General features: G+C 31.5%; 1 protein-coding gene across 1 annotated transcript; it reads left to right on the forward strand.

The window, feature by feature from the left end:
- The first annotated feature begins 13,486 nt into the window (after positions 1-13,486).
- Positions 13,487-14,532, forward strand: LOC119602729 (succinate dehydrogenase [ubiquinone] iron-sulfur subunit-like). The gene has a single exon (XM_037954406.1). The coding sequence runs from the start codon at positions 13,523-13,525 to the stop codon at positions 14,465-14,467; it is 945 nt and encodes a 314-aa protein (XP_037810334.1). The 5' UTR covers positions 13,487-13,522; the 3' UTR covers positions 14,468-14,532.
- Positions 14,533-20,382: the final 5,850 nt, after the last annotated feature.

Below are 20,382 nucleotides of genomic sequence, written 5' to 3' on the forward strand. Positions count from 1 at the left end.
GTCTATAGTCTACATTTTAGCCTGGTTGGATATATAGTCTATAATATAGGCTAAGCTTTAGATAGTGTGGTCTATAGTTTTTCGCCTATAGTATTGACTATCGTCTAGTTTATAGTTAAGACTATAGTTTAGCACATAATCTAGACTATAGTTCGTGTAGACTTGTTTATAGTCTAGACTATACACCCGACATAAGTTTAGATTATAGTCTACACTATACGCTATACTCTAGACTTTAAACTACAGTTTAGATTTAAATCTAGACTATAGACCAGTATAGACTATACACCAGACTTAAGTCTAGATTATAGTCTACACTATAGGCTATAATATAAGTCAAGAGTGTAGAATAAACCATAGTTCACTTTGAGATCATTTGAATGTTTAATTATAATTTAAATTAAAGACATTTTTATATTAAAGACACATGTTATACAAAATACATTCCCCATGGCTTATGTCATAATATCAAAAGTTCCGCTTTTATCCTTTTAAAAAGATTAGTTCATATGAATAAATATCCTGTACAACAATCACAAATATATAAAAAAAAAAAACAAAAACTTTAAAACTAGCAATATCGTAAAACAAGAAAACCAACAAAAATATCACATTACTTTGTATTTCCGATTTAATTCGGTCTTCCTACCTAATCGTCATCAGGCCCTCTGTCTCTTTATCGTTGCGGTATTATAGCCAAAAGGTAATTACTGTGAAATCGATATCGCTGTTTCGAAAATAGTACGTTGTTTTTGCGATTTTCACATAAGAAATGTTTGAATGAAGGAATAAAATACTACAAGAACTAATTCCGGGTTAATTACCTTTGTAAGCATTAAGTTTTTTTTGGTCTTTTAAAGGTATAAAAAGTGAATGAATTAAATTCTTTTGTAGGTTTTCAATCATATATATTTTTTTTGTTTTTCGTAATTTGTACTTTGAAATATGATCGTTTTGAAATTGTATTTAAGCAGTAGTAAAATTGTATATAAAGAAAAGGTCTTGTTAATTTTAAGAAAATTTTTTGATATTTTCAAGATTTTTTTTGTTAAATAATAGATTTTTATTTGTCTATATATATGATAATCACCATTTTTTAAAGCTGTGCTTTTAAGTGCAAATAATAAATAATATTTTTTTTTACTTAAAATCTACCCTTTAAAAAAACTGCAGCTGCATTACCAAAAACGCCCTTTTTATTTTGCATTCACTCAAATTAAATGCAAAAAATTGCAAATTTGTTAAAGAAAAAAAAATTTACAAAACATGAATTCAAAGAAACCATATCAATTTAATTTTGTACAAGTACGATTGAGTATAGTATTATTGCACCAAAAACCCCTTTTAATAGAATTCATCATTTTGTTTTTAACACTATATAGCAGTAGAAGGTATTGTGAATTTATGATAATGTTTGTAACAATTACTTTTAACTACATATAATCTAGTCTATACTCTCGACTATGGTGCAGTCTGTAGCTACTACTATAGTTTGGTCAATAGTCTAGATCACACCATAGTCTGGTCTATAGTTTGAACTATAGTTTAGTCTAGACTATTGTCTGGTCTATAGTCTAGACTATAGTTTGGTCTTTAATATATATCTGGTCAACAATATATGTAGTTTGTCCTATTGTTCAGACTGAATTTACAGAAACCATATCCGGTCTATAGTCTAGACTATAGTCCGATCTATAGTCTATAATATAGTCCTGCTTATAGCTTAGTTTATAGGCCAGTCTATAGTGTACACAATAGTCCGGCCTGTAGAGTATACTGTTGTCTTGTCTATACTTTTGTCGACATTCTAGACTTTAGTCTGTTCTATAGTCTAAACTTTAGTGTTCGGATCTAGTTTGGTCTATAGTCTAGATTATAGTCTGGTCTGTAGACATGACTTTTTTCTGGTCGTTAGTCGATGCTATAATTTGGTTTATAAATTAGACTAATGTTTGGACTATAGTCTAAATTCTAGACTTGGTATATAGTTTATAGTCTACTTATAATATATAGTATAATATAGCTATATATTCTATAATATCTAATGATATCTAATCTATAGTGTGTTCAATAATATAGACTATAGTCTAGATTTTAATCAAAACTATAGGCTAGATTATAATTTAGTCTACAGTATAGATTATAATCTGATCTATATTCTAGACTATAGTTTGGTCTACCGAAAATATTATAGTTTGGTCGATAGTAGATACTTTAGCCCAAACTATAGTTTTGTCTATAGTCTATACACTAGACTTTACTCTGGTCTGTAATCTATATTTAAGTTTGGTCGGAAAAATAGTCTAGACTATAAACTGGTCTATAGTCTAAACACTACACTTTAGTTTGGTCTATAGTCTATACTAGAGTCTAATAGTTAGTCTAGTATATACTCAATTGTCATGTCTATAATCTAGTCAATTGTGTAAACTGTAGTCTGGTAGTTGGCTTTTTAGTCTATAATATATAATGGTCTACAATCTAAACTGTTCAATTATCTAGACTATAGTCTGTTCTATAGTCTAGACAATAATCTGGTTTACAGTCGAGTGTAAAGTCAAGGATTTAGTCTGGTCTTTAATCTAAGCTTCAGTCCGGTCTATAGTGTCTATAATATAGTCTGATCTAGATTCTAGTCTTGGCTATACGGTTTGAACACCTAATATACTGTGTTGTACGGTCGGCTATATCTGATACAAATTTTTTACTTGAATATTTTCAAAATATCCTATAGTTAATTAGCTTAAAGTTTATTGAATGACTTTACAAATCTTTTGTGATTGGTATGACAAATTATGTATGAGTTCGTTTTTTTGTTTGCCTTGCACCACTTTAAATGAAAGGAAAGGAACTGTTTTTTTGTAGTGTCCTTTATATTTCATTTGGGCTAATTTGTCCACCCTAAAATTTTAATGAAAATGAAAACCAAAGGTTGTCAAACATTTCATATTATAATGATTATTAAATTCAGCCATATTGATTTCAGTTCTTTTGTTTTCAATACTATATTATACATTTTGCATGTATGTATATTTTTACAAAGATATTTTCCTTAGTATGAATCTCCTAGAGTTGTATGTACTAAATAAATATTGATCACAAAAGTGGATTGAATTCACTTCAAAGATTCAAATCTTTAGTAAATCATTAATATTCTGAGTTGAATTCACATCTAAATATTCTGCAGTTCATATAAGCATTTGCATTTTTTCCTCTTACATTAACATTCTTTGAAATAAAATGCTCCACTAATACATATAACAAAACAAGTGTAAAAATGAAGCCAAGTACAAATAAAATCACATCATCAATGATGAGATATTTCCTTATAAATTTTATACATGAAAATTTTTATTATTTATTTTAAATAAGATTTATGGTTTTTAAATTAATCAACTCTATTTACAGGGCAGTGCAATTCAAGTACAATAAATAATGATAGTTGTTGTTGACGATGATGGGTGGGTGATTTTTAAGAGGAAATAGGTAAAGTCATATGGAGATTTCATGTTTAATTCATACACATTTGACATGCATACAATTATAGGAGACTATAGACTGGTCTATAACTCCAGACTAAAGATTGGTCTATACTCCAGACTATAGATTGGACTATACTCCAGACTATAGACTGGTCTATAATCCAGACTATAGACTAGTCTATACTCCAGACTATAGATGGGTCTATACTCTAGACTATAGACAATAATCTATAATAGTATGTAATCTAAAGTCTGTTATATAATCTAGACTATAGTCTATAGACCAGTCTAGACTATAATTGTGTGGTCTATAGTGGTCTTCAGTCTCGACTTTGGATAATTCTGGATAAATGGCTAGTCGATTTTTGAAGAAAGTAATACTGATATTCTGATTTGTGGTCTGACCTATTCTATAGTCTTGAATATAATTTGATGTATATTCATTACATCAGAACTATGCTATAAATCTAGCCTATTTTCTTAGTAGAATCTCTATTTAGACTAGGGCTGATTTTGGATATTTTATATAAAAAAAAATATTTCTTGTTGATTTTAAGTTTTGCTCTTTATCGTTTTCCATAGATACATTTTTTCCGAACGTTAATTAAGATTTTAATGTAATCGATGACAAATTAAAAAAAAAACTAATATTTTTCCAGATATACGAAATTTTGTATTTAATTCATATAGGGGGTGCCAAGACCCCATTGAAAGTCCGCCCGTTATTCTCTAAATGTTCACATTAATGTCAAAGATCTTCATGTAGAATTTGAAGATTCTAGCTCTAATAGTTTCTCAGATATACGAATTTTTCTATTTAATTCATATGGGAACTTACAGCCCCCAGATGAAAGTCCGCCCTTTTTTCTTCAAAATGTTCATATGTATAATAAAGTTCTTCTTGCAATATTTGAAGAATCTTGTTCTATTAGTTTCCCAGATAAGCGATATTTACTTCATATGTGAGGTGCCAAGCCCCCCATTGAAAGTCCGCCCGTTATTCTCTGAATGTTCACATGAATGTCAAAGTTCTTCAATTAAAATTTGAAGATTCTAGCTCTAATAATCTCTCAGATATAATAATTTTCCTATTTAATTTATATGGGGGCTCCAAGCACCCCATGACGAAAGTCCGCTCTTTTTTCTCCAAAATGTTCAGATGAATATTTAAGTTCTTAGTGCAAAATTTGAAGAATTTAGTTCTATTAGTTTCCCAGATAAACCAATTTTTGTATTTTATTAATATGGGAGGTGCTGCTCCCCTCATGGGTAGTCCGCCAATTTATTTCCCAAAATGTTTACATTGATGTTAAAGTTACTCGTGCAAATTTTTAATATTCTAACTGTAATAGTTTCCAAGATAAACGAATTTTTGTATTTAATTTATATGGGAGGTGCCACGCCCCCTAATGCTAATCCGCCCACTTTTTGTCTTAAATAATTATATTGATACTAAAGTTGCTCCGACAAAATTTGAAGACTCCAACTATTATATTATCTCAGATATACTAATTTAATATTTTCTTAATATGGGCGTGGCACGTCGCCCACATGAAATTTCAACATAAAAAGTAGCCTATAGTTCCTTCCAGACATACAGGAAGAAACTGTGAAAATTTCAGGAAAATCGGTCCAGCCGTTTAGCAGTCTATAAAGCACAAACAAACATACATACATACAAACACACTTTCATTTTTATATATATAGATTTCCCAGATATAGAAGTTTTAAATTTAATTCATATAGGGAGTACCACGCCCCGTTTTCTTAGCCAGCTTATTTTTGTCTAAAATATTCATATTGACACTTTAGTGGATTCGACAAAATTTTGGGACTCTAACTTTTATATTTTGTTAGACATATTTATTTAATATTTTTATGGAAGGTGACACGCCCATTACAGCAAGTCTGCCCATTTTTTCATATAGATGTCAAAGTGTTCCATACACAATTTGAGGAATCTACCTGTTGCAGTTTATTAGATATGCGACATTAAATACCTACTGGGTATGTGGGCGTGGCAACTCGCCTACTTGAAATTTTAAAATAAAAAGTAGCCTATAGTTCCTTCCAGACATACAGGAAAGTACTGTAAAAATTTCAAGAAAATCGATCCAGCCGTTTAGCCGTCTATAGACTTCAAACAAACAAATAAACACACATTCATTTTTATACATATACTTATTATTTAATGTTAATGTAAAATTAATGCATTAAATTCAAAAATATTTAATGTTAATGCAAATTTAATGCATTAAATGTACCCATGTTAATGTTAATGCAATAAACTTTCATTAACATTAATTTTTTTTAATGTTGAAAAAATTGTTAATGCATTAACATATTTAATGCACTTATCCCAGGTCTGTCTAATAGTTTGTATTGCTAGTCCGCCAATTTATTATCCAAATATTCACATTTATGCCAAAGTTATTCGTGCAAAATTTGAGTATTTCAGCTCTAATAGTTTCTGAGATATACAAATTTTTGCATTTAATTCATATGGGAGGTACCAAGCCCCCCTAAAGAATGTCCGCCCGTTTTTCCCCCACATGTTCACATGGATTTTAAAGTTCTTCCTGCAAAATTTGAAAATTCTAGCTCTAATTGTTTCTCAGATAAACTATTTTTTTATTTAATTCATATGGGAGGTGTCTCGCCCCCTATTGCTAGTCCGCCTATTTTTTGTCCTAAATATTCATGTTGTTAATAAAGTAGCTCCGAAAAATTTGAGAACTCTAACTGTTATATTTTTTCAGATATACTAATTTAAGATTTTATTATATGGGAGGTGTCACGCCCACTATAGATAGGCCGCCCATTTTTTTCCACATCTGTTCATATGGATGTCAAAGTTGTCCATACAAAATCTGAGGACTCTAGCTGTTGCAGTTTCTGAGATATGCAACTTTTAATTATTATTTTGGATGTAGGCGTGGCACCTCGCCCACTTAAAATTTCTAAATAAAAAGTAGCCTATAGTTCCTTCCAGACATACAGGAAGGCATTGTGAAAATTTCAAGAAAATCGGTCCAGCAGTTTAGCCGTCTATAGACTTCAAACAAACAAACAAACCCACAAACAAATAAACACACATTCATTTTTATATATATAGATGTAAAGGAAGTTTTTTCTAGCATGACATCAGAGATTTCGAGGAGAAATTGTAAAAGAACTCATTTTTTTGCAGAGTGTAAAATAAATAAAATGAGCAAAATTTTAAGATAGGGGTAAAAATGTAAGAACTCTGCATTTAACTGTTATTTTGCTGTTTAATAAACATTACTTTCCTTTCGCAGAAGCTGTAGATAACTGTTTGAAGGAGAAATTTATTTAACAATTAACATCAATGTAAATGTAAAAACAGACTGCTAAATATTTAAACTTACACTTATTTTGCAGAAGTGAGCTAAATTTTACATTTTTAAGGAGAACTTTCTGTTTCTATTTGAAACAAAAACAAAAGATGTTTGTTTTTTATAGCATGAAGAAAAATAAGTTTAAAATCCTGTATTGATTGATGGATTTTATGCCATGACAGTCGTTAAACGAAATCGTCATAAACACCTTAAATAAAATAAAATTTAAGGATTTTCCTACACCTGCTGTTAACATATCAAAACAATAAACTAAACCGTAAGAAAAAAAGAAACAGTTTTTTTTATGGATCTTAAAAGAAATACAGAAACCACCTTTATTTTTCAATTTACACCAGCCAATTATGATGATGTGCTGCAGGCAACATGCCACCATGATTGAATGCATCGAATTCATGAATGTATTAATGACAGAATGTGTCTTTTTTTGTAGGATTGTCTGTCTATCGGTATGTAGTTAATATAGACCACATGTCTATTTTATTTTCCCCATTTTGTTTATGTTAAAAAGTAGAAGACAGTTTTTACAACCATTCAATTGATTTTATGTTTTCTTTGTTCTGCTTGTGTTTTTAAATAAATTTCAAATGTTTAAATTTACAAAATCTAATAATTCCTTAAAATTTTATTGCTTCCAGTTGTATTTTTAGGAAATGCATGTGTTTTGTTTTAAAAGCAGAAAATCTTTTGAAGTGTTTATTGGTTTAAAAGGGGAGTTTTGCAGTTTTTGGCATTTAGAAAGATTCATTACATTTACTAAAATATTTTATTTTTATTTGAATATCATCTGTAAATAGTTCCTCCTCTTACTTTCTACTTAACTTATAGTGTTCCTAAAACTTTGTATAATATTTAACTTGAATAATGCAAGCTAGTCTTTAACTATAGCAGTTTTGAAGAGAATATGCAACTCAAATTAAACATTTTGGAGAAACTTTCATAGAACCAACCTTTATATCAAAATAAATATTTATTCAGCAGGAGATTTTTTTAATACTCACTTAATACTTATCGATTAAAATTGATTTACAATTTCAAAGTAAATATCCCCTTACTTGTGTGGCACGTGGAAAAGTAAAATGTTGCATCAACACTGATCGTTGAAACATAATGCAGCTGTGTATGGGATAAGAGTGAAGGCAACGGTACGTGTCTCGCTGACAGATCTTAAAATCATACACAAATCTATAATAACAATAAAATTCTACACAAATTGTTAAGAATTCAAAAATTAAATCTAAAACGAACAAAATATACCCTACTCTGTTTAAGCTATAGCATTTATTCAGTTTATACTTTACATTCTAACGACTATAGTCCAGTTAATCGACTATTGACTAGTCAGTCTATTGATCATATTTCTGTTATATTCTAGCTAGTCAATTGACTTTAGTCTAGTTAGTCTATATACAGTATAGTCAGTCTATCTATCGACTGCAGTCTTGTCAGCCTATCGACTATAGTCCAGTCAGTCTATCGATTATAGTCTTGTAAGTCTATCAACTATAGTCTAGTCAGTCTATTAACTATAGTTTAGTCAGGCTATCGATAATAATATAGTCTAGTCAGTATATCGACTACAACTTGGTCAGTCTTTCGACTATAGTCTGATCAGTTTATTGAGTTTAATTTAATCAATCTATCGACTATAGTCTGGTCAGTCTACCGACTAGACAGTACATAGTGTAATTTTCAGTTATAGTCTAGTCAGTCTATCGACTATAGTCTGGACAGTATTTCGATTATAGTCTCATTATTCTATAGACTATAGTCTAGTCAGTATATCGATTTTAATCTAGTCAGTCTATCAATTATAGTTTAGTCAGGCTATTGCTAATAATATAGTTAGTTTACCGGTTATAGTCTAGTTAGTCTATCGACTATAGTCTAGTTAGTATATCGAATATAGTCTAGTCAGTCCATTGGCTATAGCCCGGTTCGTCTGTCTTCTATAGACGGGACAGTATTTGGCCTAAAGTCTAATCATCCTATAGTTTAGTTAGGCCATTGACAATAATCTAGTCAGTTTATTAGCTACAGTCTAGCCAGTCTCTCGACTATGGTCTATTCAGTCTATCGACTATAGTCTATCTACTATATTCTTGTCAGTCTATCGACTATAGTATAGTCAGTCTATTGACTATAGTCCAGTCAGCCTATCGACAACAGTCTTTTTAGTCTACCGACGATAGTCTAGTCAGTCTATCGACTATAGTCTTGCCAGTCTATCGACTATAGTCTTGTCAGTCTATCGACTATAGTCTTGTCAGTTTATCGACTATAGTCTAGTCAGTCTATCAACTATAGTTTAGTCAGGCTATCGACAATTATATAGTCAGTTCACTGGTTATAGTCTAGTCCGTCTATCGACTATAGTCTTGCCAGTCCATTGACTATAGCCTGATCAGTCCAACGACTATAATCTAGTCAGTTTGTCGGTTATAGTCTGGGCAGTTTATTAACTATAGTCTGGGCAATCTATCGACTATAGTTTGGTTCGTCTATTGATTTTACTTTATAGTCTTGAATAAACCATAGACTATAATACAGTCTGTATGGTGTAGGGTGTAAAAACGTACGAAAATTGTCATCTTTAAACATGTGCATAGAAAAGGCGTTAATTTGAATTGTCAATAAAAACATTTGAAAGACATCAAGACAGACAATTCAGACCGACTAAGGGGAAATTCATATATACATAAATGTCGTTAATGTAAATTGTCTGTCTCATTGACTGTTTGGGATTTGCCTGTCTTTCTGTCTGCCCATCAAACATTTGGATGTCACGTGTAATTATTATTTCTTCCACATGTTGACATAATTTGTGTGAAGATTATTATTGTTCTTGTTGTTGGATAGATTTGTGTAAGAATGCTTACTATCCAAATGGTATTTAATCTCTAAGTGTCGGTGCTAAAGAAGGGTGCTGAAATACATAAAAGAAAGAAACTAAGACACAAGACAAGTTGTACAATTTGTGTTGGAATTAGGGCGTTATAAAAATAATTTTTCTTATATTGTCATTCTTATGTCATGTCTAAGAAGACAATATTTTTTCTTTTCCCAGTTAATTAGGTGTGTGTGTGTTGTTTTTTTGTTTTTCTTTAATTTTGGAAATTGCTAAAAAACATTAACATAATACCCATATTTCCCGTAATTTTTTGGGAAATTCATTTACGAAAGCGTGCTCTTTGTATTAGCATACATTTAATTTCTTTTGGATATTTTAAATTTCTCAAAAAAAAACTCTTCAAAATCAATTAATTTAAATTTGTATGTAGTAAACTATGGGTAGTACTTTGTGTTCGTACGATGTCAGTGTAAATTCATTGATGATTTGACATGTAACTCGAAGTGACACGTTACTAGTGAAAACGTTTAACAGAAATTAATCAAAATCTTTAATTGGCACACATTGGAAATGTATAAGAGGGTAGATTTAAAAGGATTTTAAATAGCTATAAGACTCATTATTGTCTTGGGCAACAAAACATTCAGTTTATATTAACAGTGGTGTAATAACGATTGAAATCGAAGTCTTTAGTTTATCTACAGTCGATAGATATACAGACTGACTAGGCTATAGTCGAAGAACTGAGTAGAATATAGCCGATAAACTGGCCAAATTATAGACTACATTGTAATCGGTTAAACAAAGCCTATATTATAGCTTATAGACAGACTAAACTACTGTCAATTAAGTGGTTAGAAAATTGTTTATAGACTGACTAGACTATAATCAATACATTGACTATATTTTAGAGGGTGACAGGACTAAACTGTTTTAAAAGTGTCTCCTATAGCTGGAGTTGTTTGGTCACAAATGGAAAGATATTTGTTTACACAATAATCTAAGAAAGACCAAAATAACTTCAATGATAGTTCCAATAACTTTTCAATCTAACTACTCACAATAAAATGTGTTTGCATACATCACATCAAACAAAAACAATTTCTGCGACAACATTCCAAAATTACAGTTGGACGCAAACAGGAAAACATCAATATCAGTTTGTTGAAAGATGTCGTAAATTACAAATCGTTGTTCATTACAATCATACCACTATAAAGGGCCTTTTGGCAAACAACTACAACAATATGCAGTGTTAATGATGTATTAAGTAAAGAAAAAGAAAGAAATATTGAAAATCGCAATGTTTAGATGTGATGATCTGTATCCATGCTAATATCCAGGGAGTGAGTTTCAACGTCATCCACAGACTCTCTAGAGACATTTTCGTTTTTATGTATGTTTGTTTGTATGTGATACAACCAGCAATGTGATAAAGTGCTACAAATGTCAAATTTAAAACTTGTTCCGTTTTTTTGTTTAATTATACCCTACACCACTTTAGTGGGGAGGGTATATTGGATTTGTGCTGATGTTTGTAACGCACAATAATATTGGTCCTATACCCACCTTAAAGTATACCAATCGGCTTAGAATCATTTTCTGAGTCGATCTAGCTATGTCCGTCCGTCTGTCCGTCCGTCCATGTAAACCTTGTAATCAAACTACAGGTCGCAATTTTGAAACTTGTTCCGTTTTTTTTGTTTAATTATACCCTACACCACCCTAGACCCCGAATAGGGCTTGTAAACCTTGTAATCAAACTACAGGTCGCAATTATGAAGATAATTGAATGAAATTTGGCACATGTTCTTCTATTATCCCAGAGACGAAGCCTATTGAAAATGGTTAACATCGGTCCATTTTCTCATCTAGCCCCCATACAACTGAACCCCCGAATAGGGCTTGTAAACCTTTTAAACAAACTACAGGTCGCAATTTTGAAGATAATTCAATGAAATTTGGCACATGATCTTCTATTGTCCCAGAGACGAAGTCTATTGAAAATGGTTAACATCGGTCCATTTTCTCATCTAGCCCCCATACAACTGAACCCCCGAATAGGGCTTGTAAACCTTTTAATCAAACTACAGGTCGCAATTTTGAAGATAATTCAATGAAATTTGGCACATGATCTTCTATTGTCCCAGAGACGAAGTCTATTGAAAATGGTTAACATCGGTCCATTTTCTCATCTAGCCCCCATACAACTGAACCCCCGAATAGGGCTTGTAAACCTTTAATTCAAACTACAGGTCGCAATTTTGAAGATAATTCAATGAAATTTGGCAGAAGACGAAGCTTATTGAAAATGGTTAACATCGGTCCATTATTTCACCTAGACCCCATACAACTGAACCCGACGAATAGGGATTTTAAGTTTATAATTATGTTTAATATAATCGTATCTCGACAAAAAGCTGCAAAACCAATTTCTATACTAGCCTTGATGACTCCCATGAATTTTATAATTATAGGGTCTCATTTGACCATAGCCCCTATACAAATCCCCCTTCAAAATTTGACTTAAATGTCCACAATTTTATTCAACAATAAATGGCTTAAGTATAATTCAAGGCATGGTGCAATTCAACTTAAATGCTTTATTATGAAAACTAAATCACATTTTATATTTGTAACAGGTGTAGGGTATTATATGGTCGGCCTCGCCCGACTATAATTTCTTGCTTGTTTTAATTTTGTTTCTGTTATTATTAAGAACAAACATATAGTGAAATACCAATATTGTTTTTGTTACAGCAGAAATTCTTTAGAGAAATAGGTATAAGATGTTGTTATTGTTCAGTTTGTTTTTTTCCTGATGACAATTCGTATTGAAATTGACACGCGTCACTTGTCCTCAAGTTGGGCGCTAAAGAAAACAAGAATAGAGTGTAGAAGTAAAATCAAGTTTTATCTTTTGTAACGGGCAAAATGAGTGATGATGGACTTGAATGTTTTGGTTCTGGTGGGGCTGGTTGTTTTGGTTGGAATGTCTTGTTATTTTAGTTGTTCTTGTTGTTTTTAACCAAGAGTGACAATTAAAAAAGAAAACACTAAAGAATGTTGTAAAAACGATCATATGCTTGAATTCTGTCAGGCATTGATCCTTGAAATTCTGGTTTTAGTTTAAATATTGAGAAAAAAAGCCGTTATGATGAAGGACTATAGTCGGTGGGCTGAGTAGAATACATTCTTATTATACTATATTTCAGATAGACTGGAGCAAAGTCGATCTATTGACTAGACTATTTTCCACCAAAACTATAGTTTTGTATAAAAAAACCAAAAATTAACCCTAGATCGCCAAATAACGCTCCAATTGAGAAAATGGTAAAAATCTGTGATCATTAAAATTTCATATCAAAAGTCGATTTTTATATGAAAAACATAAAATCCGTCCGTAGGTCCTCAAATAACGTTCCAATTGGTAAACTAGTAAAAATGTGAAATTTCCAACCAAAAGTCAACTTTTATATGAAAACCCCAAAATCGGTCGTAGATACTTAAATAACGTTACAATGAGAAAATAATTAAAATCTGTGAAATCGGCTCTTTGACACAGATCGCTTGGACTATCGGTGGACTGACGAGACTATAATTGTAGACTATATAATATAATATAATCTGGCTAAACTATATTCAGCAGATTGACTGTAAATATAGTACTAAATTCGAGTGTTCAAATCGTAACGTTAACGTTGCAATTGTGTTCTTGCACATCGACTTCAAATGAAATATTTTCAAACATAAATTGAATTATTAAATTCTATTTCCATAATAAAACAACTTTTAATAAAATAACAACCCAAATGTTTCTTTTAAATTTAAAACAACCAAACCGATATCCTGCTATACTCAAAACCCTGTATACGCGTTATTTATCAGCTACGAAAACTGGAAAACCAACTAAAAAAACTCCCCCCGCCAAACCGGTACCACCAACAAAAAAGGAAAAGCCAATTGCCACAAAAGATGCACCGCCAAAGGAAAAGAAACCCCAAATTAAAACTGTACAAATATATCGCTGGAAACCGGGTGATAAACCTAAAATGCAAACTTATAAAGTAGACCTAAGCACCATAAATCCCATGGTTTTAGATGTATTATTGAAAATCAAAAACGATATAGATCAGACTTTAACTTTTAGGCGATCTTGTCGTGAAGGTATTTGTGGTTCTTGTGCCATGAATATTGGTGGTCTTAATACTTTGGCCTGTATACATAAAACTGATACAAATCTCTCAAGACCCTTAAGGATTTATCCCCTACCGCATATGTATGTTATCAAAGATTTGGTAACTGATTTTTCACAATTCTACGAACAATATCGTTCCATACAGCCTTGGCTGCAGCGCAAGGATACGGAGAATGAAATTCCCGGTTGTGCCCAATATTTGCAGCATCCCAAAGATCGTGATGTTTTGGATGGTTTGTATGAATGTATTTTGTGTGCCTGCTGTCAAACAGCCTGCCCTTCATACTGGTGGAATAGTGATCGTTATTTAGGTCCTGCTATTTTAATGCAAGCCTATCGTTGGGTTATCGATTCGCGTGATGAGGCAACCGAAGAACGTCTGAAACGTTTAACAGATCCTTATAAACTATATCGTTGTCATACTATACTAAATTGTACCAATACTTGCCCGAAAAATTTAAATCCTGCCAAAGCCATAGTTAAATTGAAGCAATTATTGTCAGGTTTAAAGACTAAAGAGAAACCTAAGTTGGAGACGGACAAATTGTTCAAGGAATAAATATACAAAATACCTACATACATAATATGTATATTTTTTTAAAATTAATTATATCAAAACTTTCATTTGAAATACAACTAAACTTTATTTTATTTTTAACGGTACTTCTTGTTATTCAAATATTCTCTCTATGTAGTTTTTAATTTTAAGGAAAAATCTAATCATTTCTATTCCCGCTATTTCTGATGTTACAGTAAGTTTTTCTGTCTTTGTAGAAATATTTTTTGTTCAGTTCTAGTTCAGTTCTAGTTCAGTTCTAGTTCAGTTCTAGTTCAGTTCTAGTTCAGTTCTAGTTCAGTTCTAGTTCAGTTCTAGTTCAGTTCTAGTTCAGTTCTAGTTCAGTTCTAGTTCAGTTCTAGTTCAGTTCTAGTTCAGTTCTAGTTCAGTTCTAGTTCAGTTCTAGTTCAGTTCTAGTTCAGTTCTAGTTCAGTTCTAGTTCAGTTCTAGGTCAGATCTAGTTCAGTTCTAGTTCAGTTCTAGTTCAGTTCTAGTTCAAGTTTCCTAGATAACTGGTCTAGGGAATTTTATAATTAATCTTTCTAACTATTTTTCTATTAAAATCTGGATTTTCTTCTTTATGTTAAAAATAATTTGACCTCTATTTGGTGGCAGCAAATATTTTCCAAAAGAAATTATCTAATTTAACTAGTAAATTAATGAACCAACAATTGCCATGCTCATCATCATGAACGAAAGCGGTCACTGGATTAAAAACAATTACTTTTTATTTTTTTTTAGCTTCAAGATTTGATTCCACAACAAAAATGTAAAATGTAAAAAATTTTTGTAATGTATAAAATTTAATTTTATTTTTTTCGATTTCCTGTTTTCTTCGCTTTAAAGGCAACTTAATACAATCGAAAAAATATTAAAAGAAAAAAAATTGGCCACAAATCGTAAACAATTCCATATTATCAAAGATCACGATATTCATTGAATTTTTGTTTTCTTCTTCTCATTTTTACGTTCATGATTTTAGCAAATTAAAAAAATAAAACTTATTTATTTGTTAAAGAATTGTGTTTGGTTGTCGGTGGGTTTTGTTGAATTTTAGTTTGTGACTATTGGTTGTTTTAGCCTAATCATTATTATCTTAATAATCATCTTCTTCAACAGTATGAGCCTTCTCTGGTATTAAACCGTAAAATATTTCTATTCTCCTATTCGCTCCCTCATAACTTTAATGTAATTTATGACCAAACAATTTAGCTGTTGTTGTTGTTGGGTCATGTACGGGAAATAGTCAAGAAGGAAAATATTAGAAAAAATTGTAATCAGAAAAACCAACTGCAAGTTAAGTTTATTTGAGTCTTAACTGCAAATGAATTTAAAATAAATGTAAAATACACACACATAACCTAATATATTTGTATGTACGTGAGTCGGTCTTATTTATTTAAATTGACCATATCGCCAATTTGCTACAAGAACTGAACTAGAACTGAACGAGAACTGAACTAGAACTGAACTAGAACTGAACTAGAACTGAACTAGAACTGAACTAGAACTGAACTAGAACTGAACTAGAACTGAACTAGAACTGAACTAGAACTGAACTAGAACTGAACTAGAACTGAACTAAAACTGAACTAGAACTGAACTAGAACTGAACTAGAACTGAACTAGAACTGAACTAGAACTGAACTAGAACTGAACTAGAACTGAACTAGAACTGAACTAGAACTGAACTAGAACTGAACTAGAACTGAACTAGAACTGAACTAGAACTGAACTAGAACTGAACTAGAACTGAACTAGAACTGAACTAGAACTGAACTAGAACTGAACTAGAACTGAACTAGAACTGAACTAGAACTGAAACTAGAACTGAACTAGAACTGAACTAGAACTGAACTAGAACTGAACTAGAACTGAACTAGAACTGAACTAGAACTGAACTAGAACTGAACTAGAACTGAACTAGAACTGAACTAGAACTGAACTAGAACTGAACTAGAACTGAACTAGAACTGAACTAGAACTGAACTAGAACTGAACTAGAACTGAACTAGAACTGAACTAGAACTGAACTGAATGAGAACTGAACTGAACGAGAACTGAACTAGAACTGAACTAGAACTGAACTAGAACTGAACGAGAACTGAACTAGAACTGAACTAGAACTGAACTGAATGAGAACTGAACTGAATGAGAACTGAACTGAATGAGAACTGAACTGAACGAGAACTGAACTAGAACTGAACTAGAACTGAACTAGAACTGAACGAGAACTGAACTAGAACTGAACTAGAACTGAACTAGAACTGAACTAGAACTGAACGAGAACTGAACTAGAACTGAACTAGAACTGAACTAGAACTGAACTAGAACTGAACTAGAACTGAACTAGAACTGAACTAGAACTGAACGAGAACTGAACTAGAACTGAACTAGAACTGAACTGAATGAGAACTGAACTGAATGAGAACTGAACTGAACGAGAACTGAACTAGAACTGAACTAGAACTGAACTAGAACTGAACGAGAACTGAACTAGAACTGAACTAGAACTGAACTAGAACTGAACTAGAACTGAACTAGAACTGACTAGAACTGAACTAGAACTGAACTAGAACTGAACTAGAACTGAACTATAACTGAACTAGAACTGAACTAGAACTGAACTAGAACTGACTAGAACTGACTAGAACTGAACTAGAACTGAACTAGAACTGAACTAGAACTGAACTAGAACTGAACTAGAACTGAACTAGAACTGAACTAGAACTGAACTAGAACTGAACTAGAACTGAACTAGAACTGAACTAGAACTGAACTAGAACTGAACTAGAACTGAACTAGAACTGAACTAGAACTGAACTAGAACTGAACTAGAACTGAACTAGAACTGAACTAGAACTGAACTAGAACTGAACTAGAACTGAACTAGAACTGAACTAGAACTGAACTAACTAGAACTGAACTAGAACTGAACTAGAACTGAACTAGAACTGAACTAGAAACTGAACTAGAACTGAACTAGAACTGAACTAGAACTGACTAGAACTGAACTAACTGAACTAGAACTGAACTAGAACTAGAACTAGAACTAGAACTAGAACTACTGAACTAGAACTGAACTAGAACTAGAACTGAACTAGAACTGAACTAGAACTGAACTAGAACTGAACTAGAACTGAACTAGAACTGAACTAGAACTGAACTAGAACTGAACTAGAACTGAACTAGAACTGAACTAGAACTGAACTAGAACTGAACTAGAACTGAACTAGAACTGAACTAGAACTGAACTAGAACTGAACTAGAACTGAACTAGAACTGAACTAGAACTGAACTAGAACTGAACTAGAACTGAACTAGAACTGAACTAGAACTGAACTAGAACTGAACTAGAACTGAACTAGAACTGAACTAGAACTGAACTAGAACTGAACTAGAACTGAACTAGAACTGAACTAGAACTGAACTAGAACTGAACTAGAACTGAACTAGAACTGAACTAGAACTGAACTAGAACTGAACTAGAACTGAACTAGAACTGAACTAGAACTGAACTAGAACTGAACTAGAACTGAACTAGAACTGAACTAGAACTGAACTAGAACTTAACTAGATCTGAAATAGAAGTGAATTATATAAAGAACTAGCTACACCCAGTGTGCTTTGCCACCCTAAAAGGAATATGTATAAATAAATACCAGATTTATTATATGTTACATATGAAAGATGTCAAGCAAATTATTGCAAGTTCGCCAGTTTCTATCTATCGCCAATTTCTATCTATCTATAAAAAATTTTAATAATATAAGAGTTTCCAAAATGCACGAAATTTTGTATTTAATTCATATATGTTGTGCCAAGCCACCCATTGAAAGTCCGCCCGTTATGCTCTAAATGTTCACATGAATTTCAAAGTTCTGTAAAATTTGAAGATTCTAGCACTAATAGTTTCTCAGATATACGAATTTTTCTATTTGATTCATGTGGGGGCTTCAAGACCCCCCAGATGAAAGTCCGCTTTTTTTTCCTCCAAAATGTTCAGATGAATATTTAAGTTCTTCGTGCGAAATTTGAAGAATTTAGTTCCATTAGTTTTCCAGATAAACGAATTTTTGTCTTTAATTAATATGGGAGGTGACGCTCCCCTCATGGGTATTCCGCCAATTTATTACCCGAAATGTTTAGATGGATGTTAAAGTTTTTCGTGCAAAATTTGAAGATTATAACTGTAATAGTTTCCAAGATAAACGTATTTTTGTATTTAATTTATATGGGAGGTGCCACGCCCCCTAATGATAGTCCGCCTAATTTTTGTCCTAAATAATTATATTGACACTAAAGTTGCTCCGACAAAATTTGAGGACTCTAACTGTTATATTATCTAAAATATACGGATTTAATATTTTCTTAATATAGGCGTGGCTCCTCGCCTACTTGGAATTTCAAAATAAAAAGTAGCCTATTACCTATTCCAGACATACAAGAATACGCTGTGAAAATTTGAATAAAATCGGTTCAGCCGTTTAGTAGTCTATAACGTTCAAACATACAAACAAACACACATTCATTTTTATATATATAGATACTTTTCATGAAAATTATCAATTTCGATTTTCGTGAGAAATTTTTCTTTTCATGAAAAATTGCCAAATGACATATTCATAAAAACATGGGTTATATTATTTGAAAATGAAGTACTTACCTTATACAATAATCTGTAATTGTAAAAAATAAATTACTGTTAATAAAACTTGCTAAATTTATTAAATTAACACAAAATATAATATTTAATCCTTAAAAGTTAAAAAAGTTATTTTAATAATGATTTTTTTTTAAACATCCTTATAATTTACGCCATCTCTGTGATAAAATATTTGTCATAATTAACGCAAAACTGTCACACAAGAAAATGAGCAGATAAAATACATGCAACTTGAACTTCTCATGAGAAGAAGATGTATTTTTGAAGAGCAGAGTCCTATACCAACATAAACACACACATAACAATGCAAAGAAAACAATGTCAGTGGCACAACTCGTTGACGCCGTAATCTGACACGAACTAAATCAATATAAGACAACAATAACAGCAACAATTTTGGAATATAGACAACAAAATTTACATGGAGAAAACCTCCAAAAAGATAAATAGAGAGAAAAAGAGAGCTTAAAGCAAACGAAGGACATTAAGTGAAAATGAAATAAAAAATCATGAATGATGACCATGAAAAAGCAAATAAAAACAATAATATTAAAAAAAAAAACACTTAAAAAAACAAATAATTAAAAAAAAAAAAACAACTGAAAATACATACATAAATAAATGTGAATCATGCTGAATAATAAATAAATAAAAACCAAAAGAAAATAATGAAAAATTATGAGACGACAAAAACACATCAACCACAATGACAACAACTACAACCTTGTACGAGTACAGTGTGACGTATAAGTAACATCAATTTGTTTCAAAAACGATAGAAAAGAAATTAAAACAAAATATTCTTCACTGTGGATTACGACGCCTACAGTATTTTTCTAAACGCTTAGCGTTTAGTGTACACGTTTGTTAGCCTGTGTGTATGAAAGAAATTTTGTTTAATAAAAGCTTCACTAATGGCGAATCGCAAAGCTTTTTTTACTTTACTTGTTGTAATAGAAACAGCTTTACAAAGCTAAAACACGTGGATATATACTAAATACTGGTCGGTTGGTTCGGCAAATGTGCAAAAAATTATTGTAAACTGAAACAGAAACAATCAACAATTTAGAGGAGACACAGAGAGAGTCTGGGAGGTGAATGAATTTAAAAGCTTTCTACCATAAACAAACTACGTCATAACTTTTGTGTTTGTAAAAAAAGTACATCAAACTCCTCTATACGATATACACTTTGTTCGAATTGAAACAAAACATATTTAAGGGGAACAGTGGTCTTCCAGTACGAACTAGAA

This window comes from Lucilia sericata, unplaced genomic scaffold (genome assembly GCF_015586225.1).
Source record: "Lucilia sericata isolate MDLA Ls3-8-SP2 unplaced genomic scaffold, ASM1558622v1 Contig000250F_arrow, whole genome shotgun sequence".
Classification (NCBI taxonomy): domain Eukaryota; kingdom Metazoa; phylum Arthropoda; class Insecta; order Diptera; family Calliphoridae; genus Lucilia; species Lucilia sericata.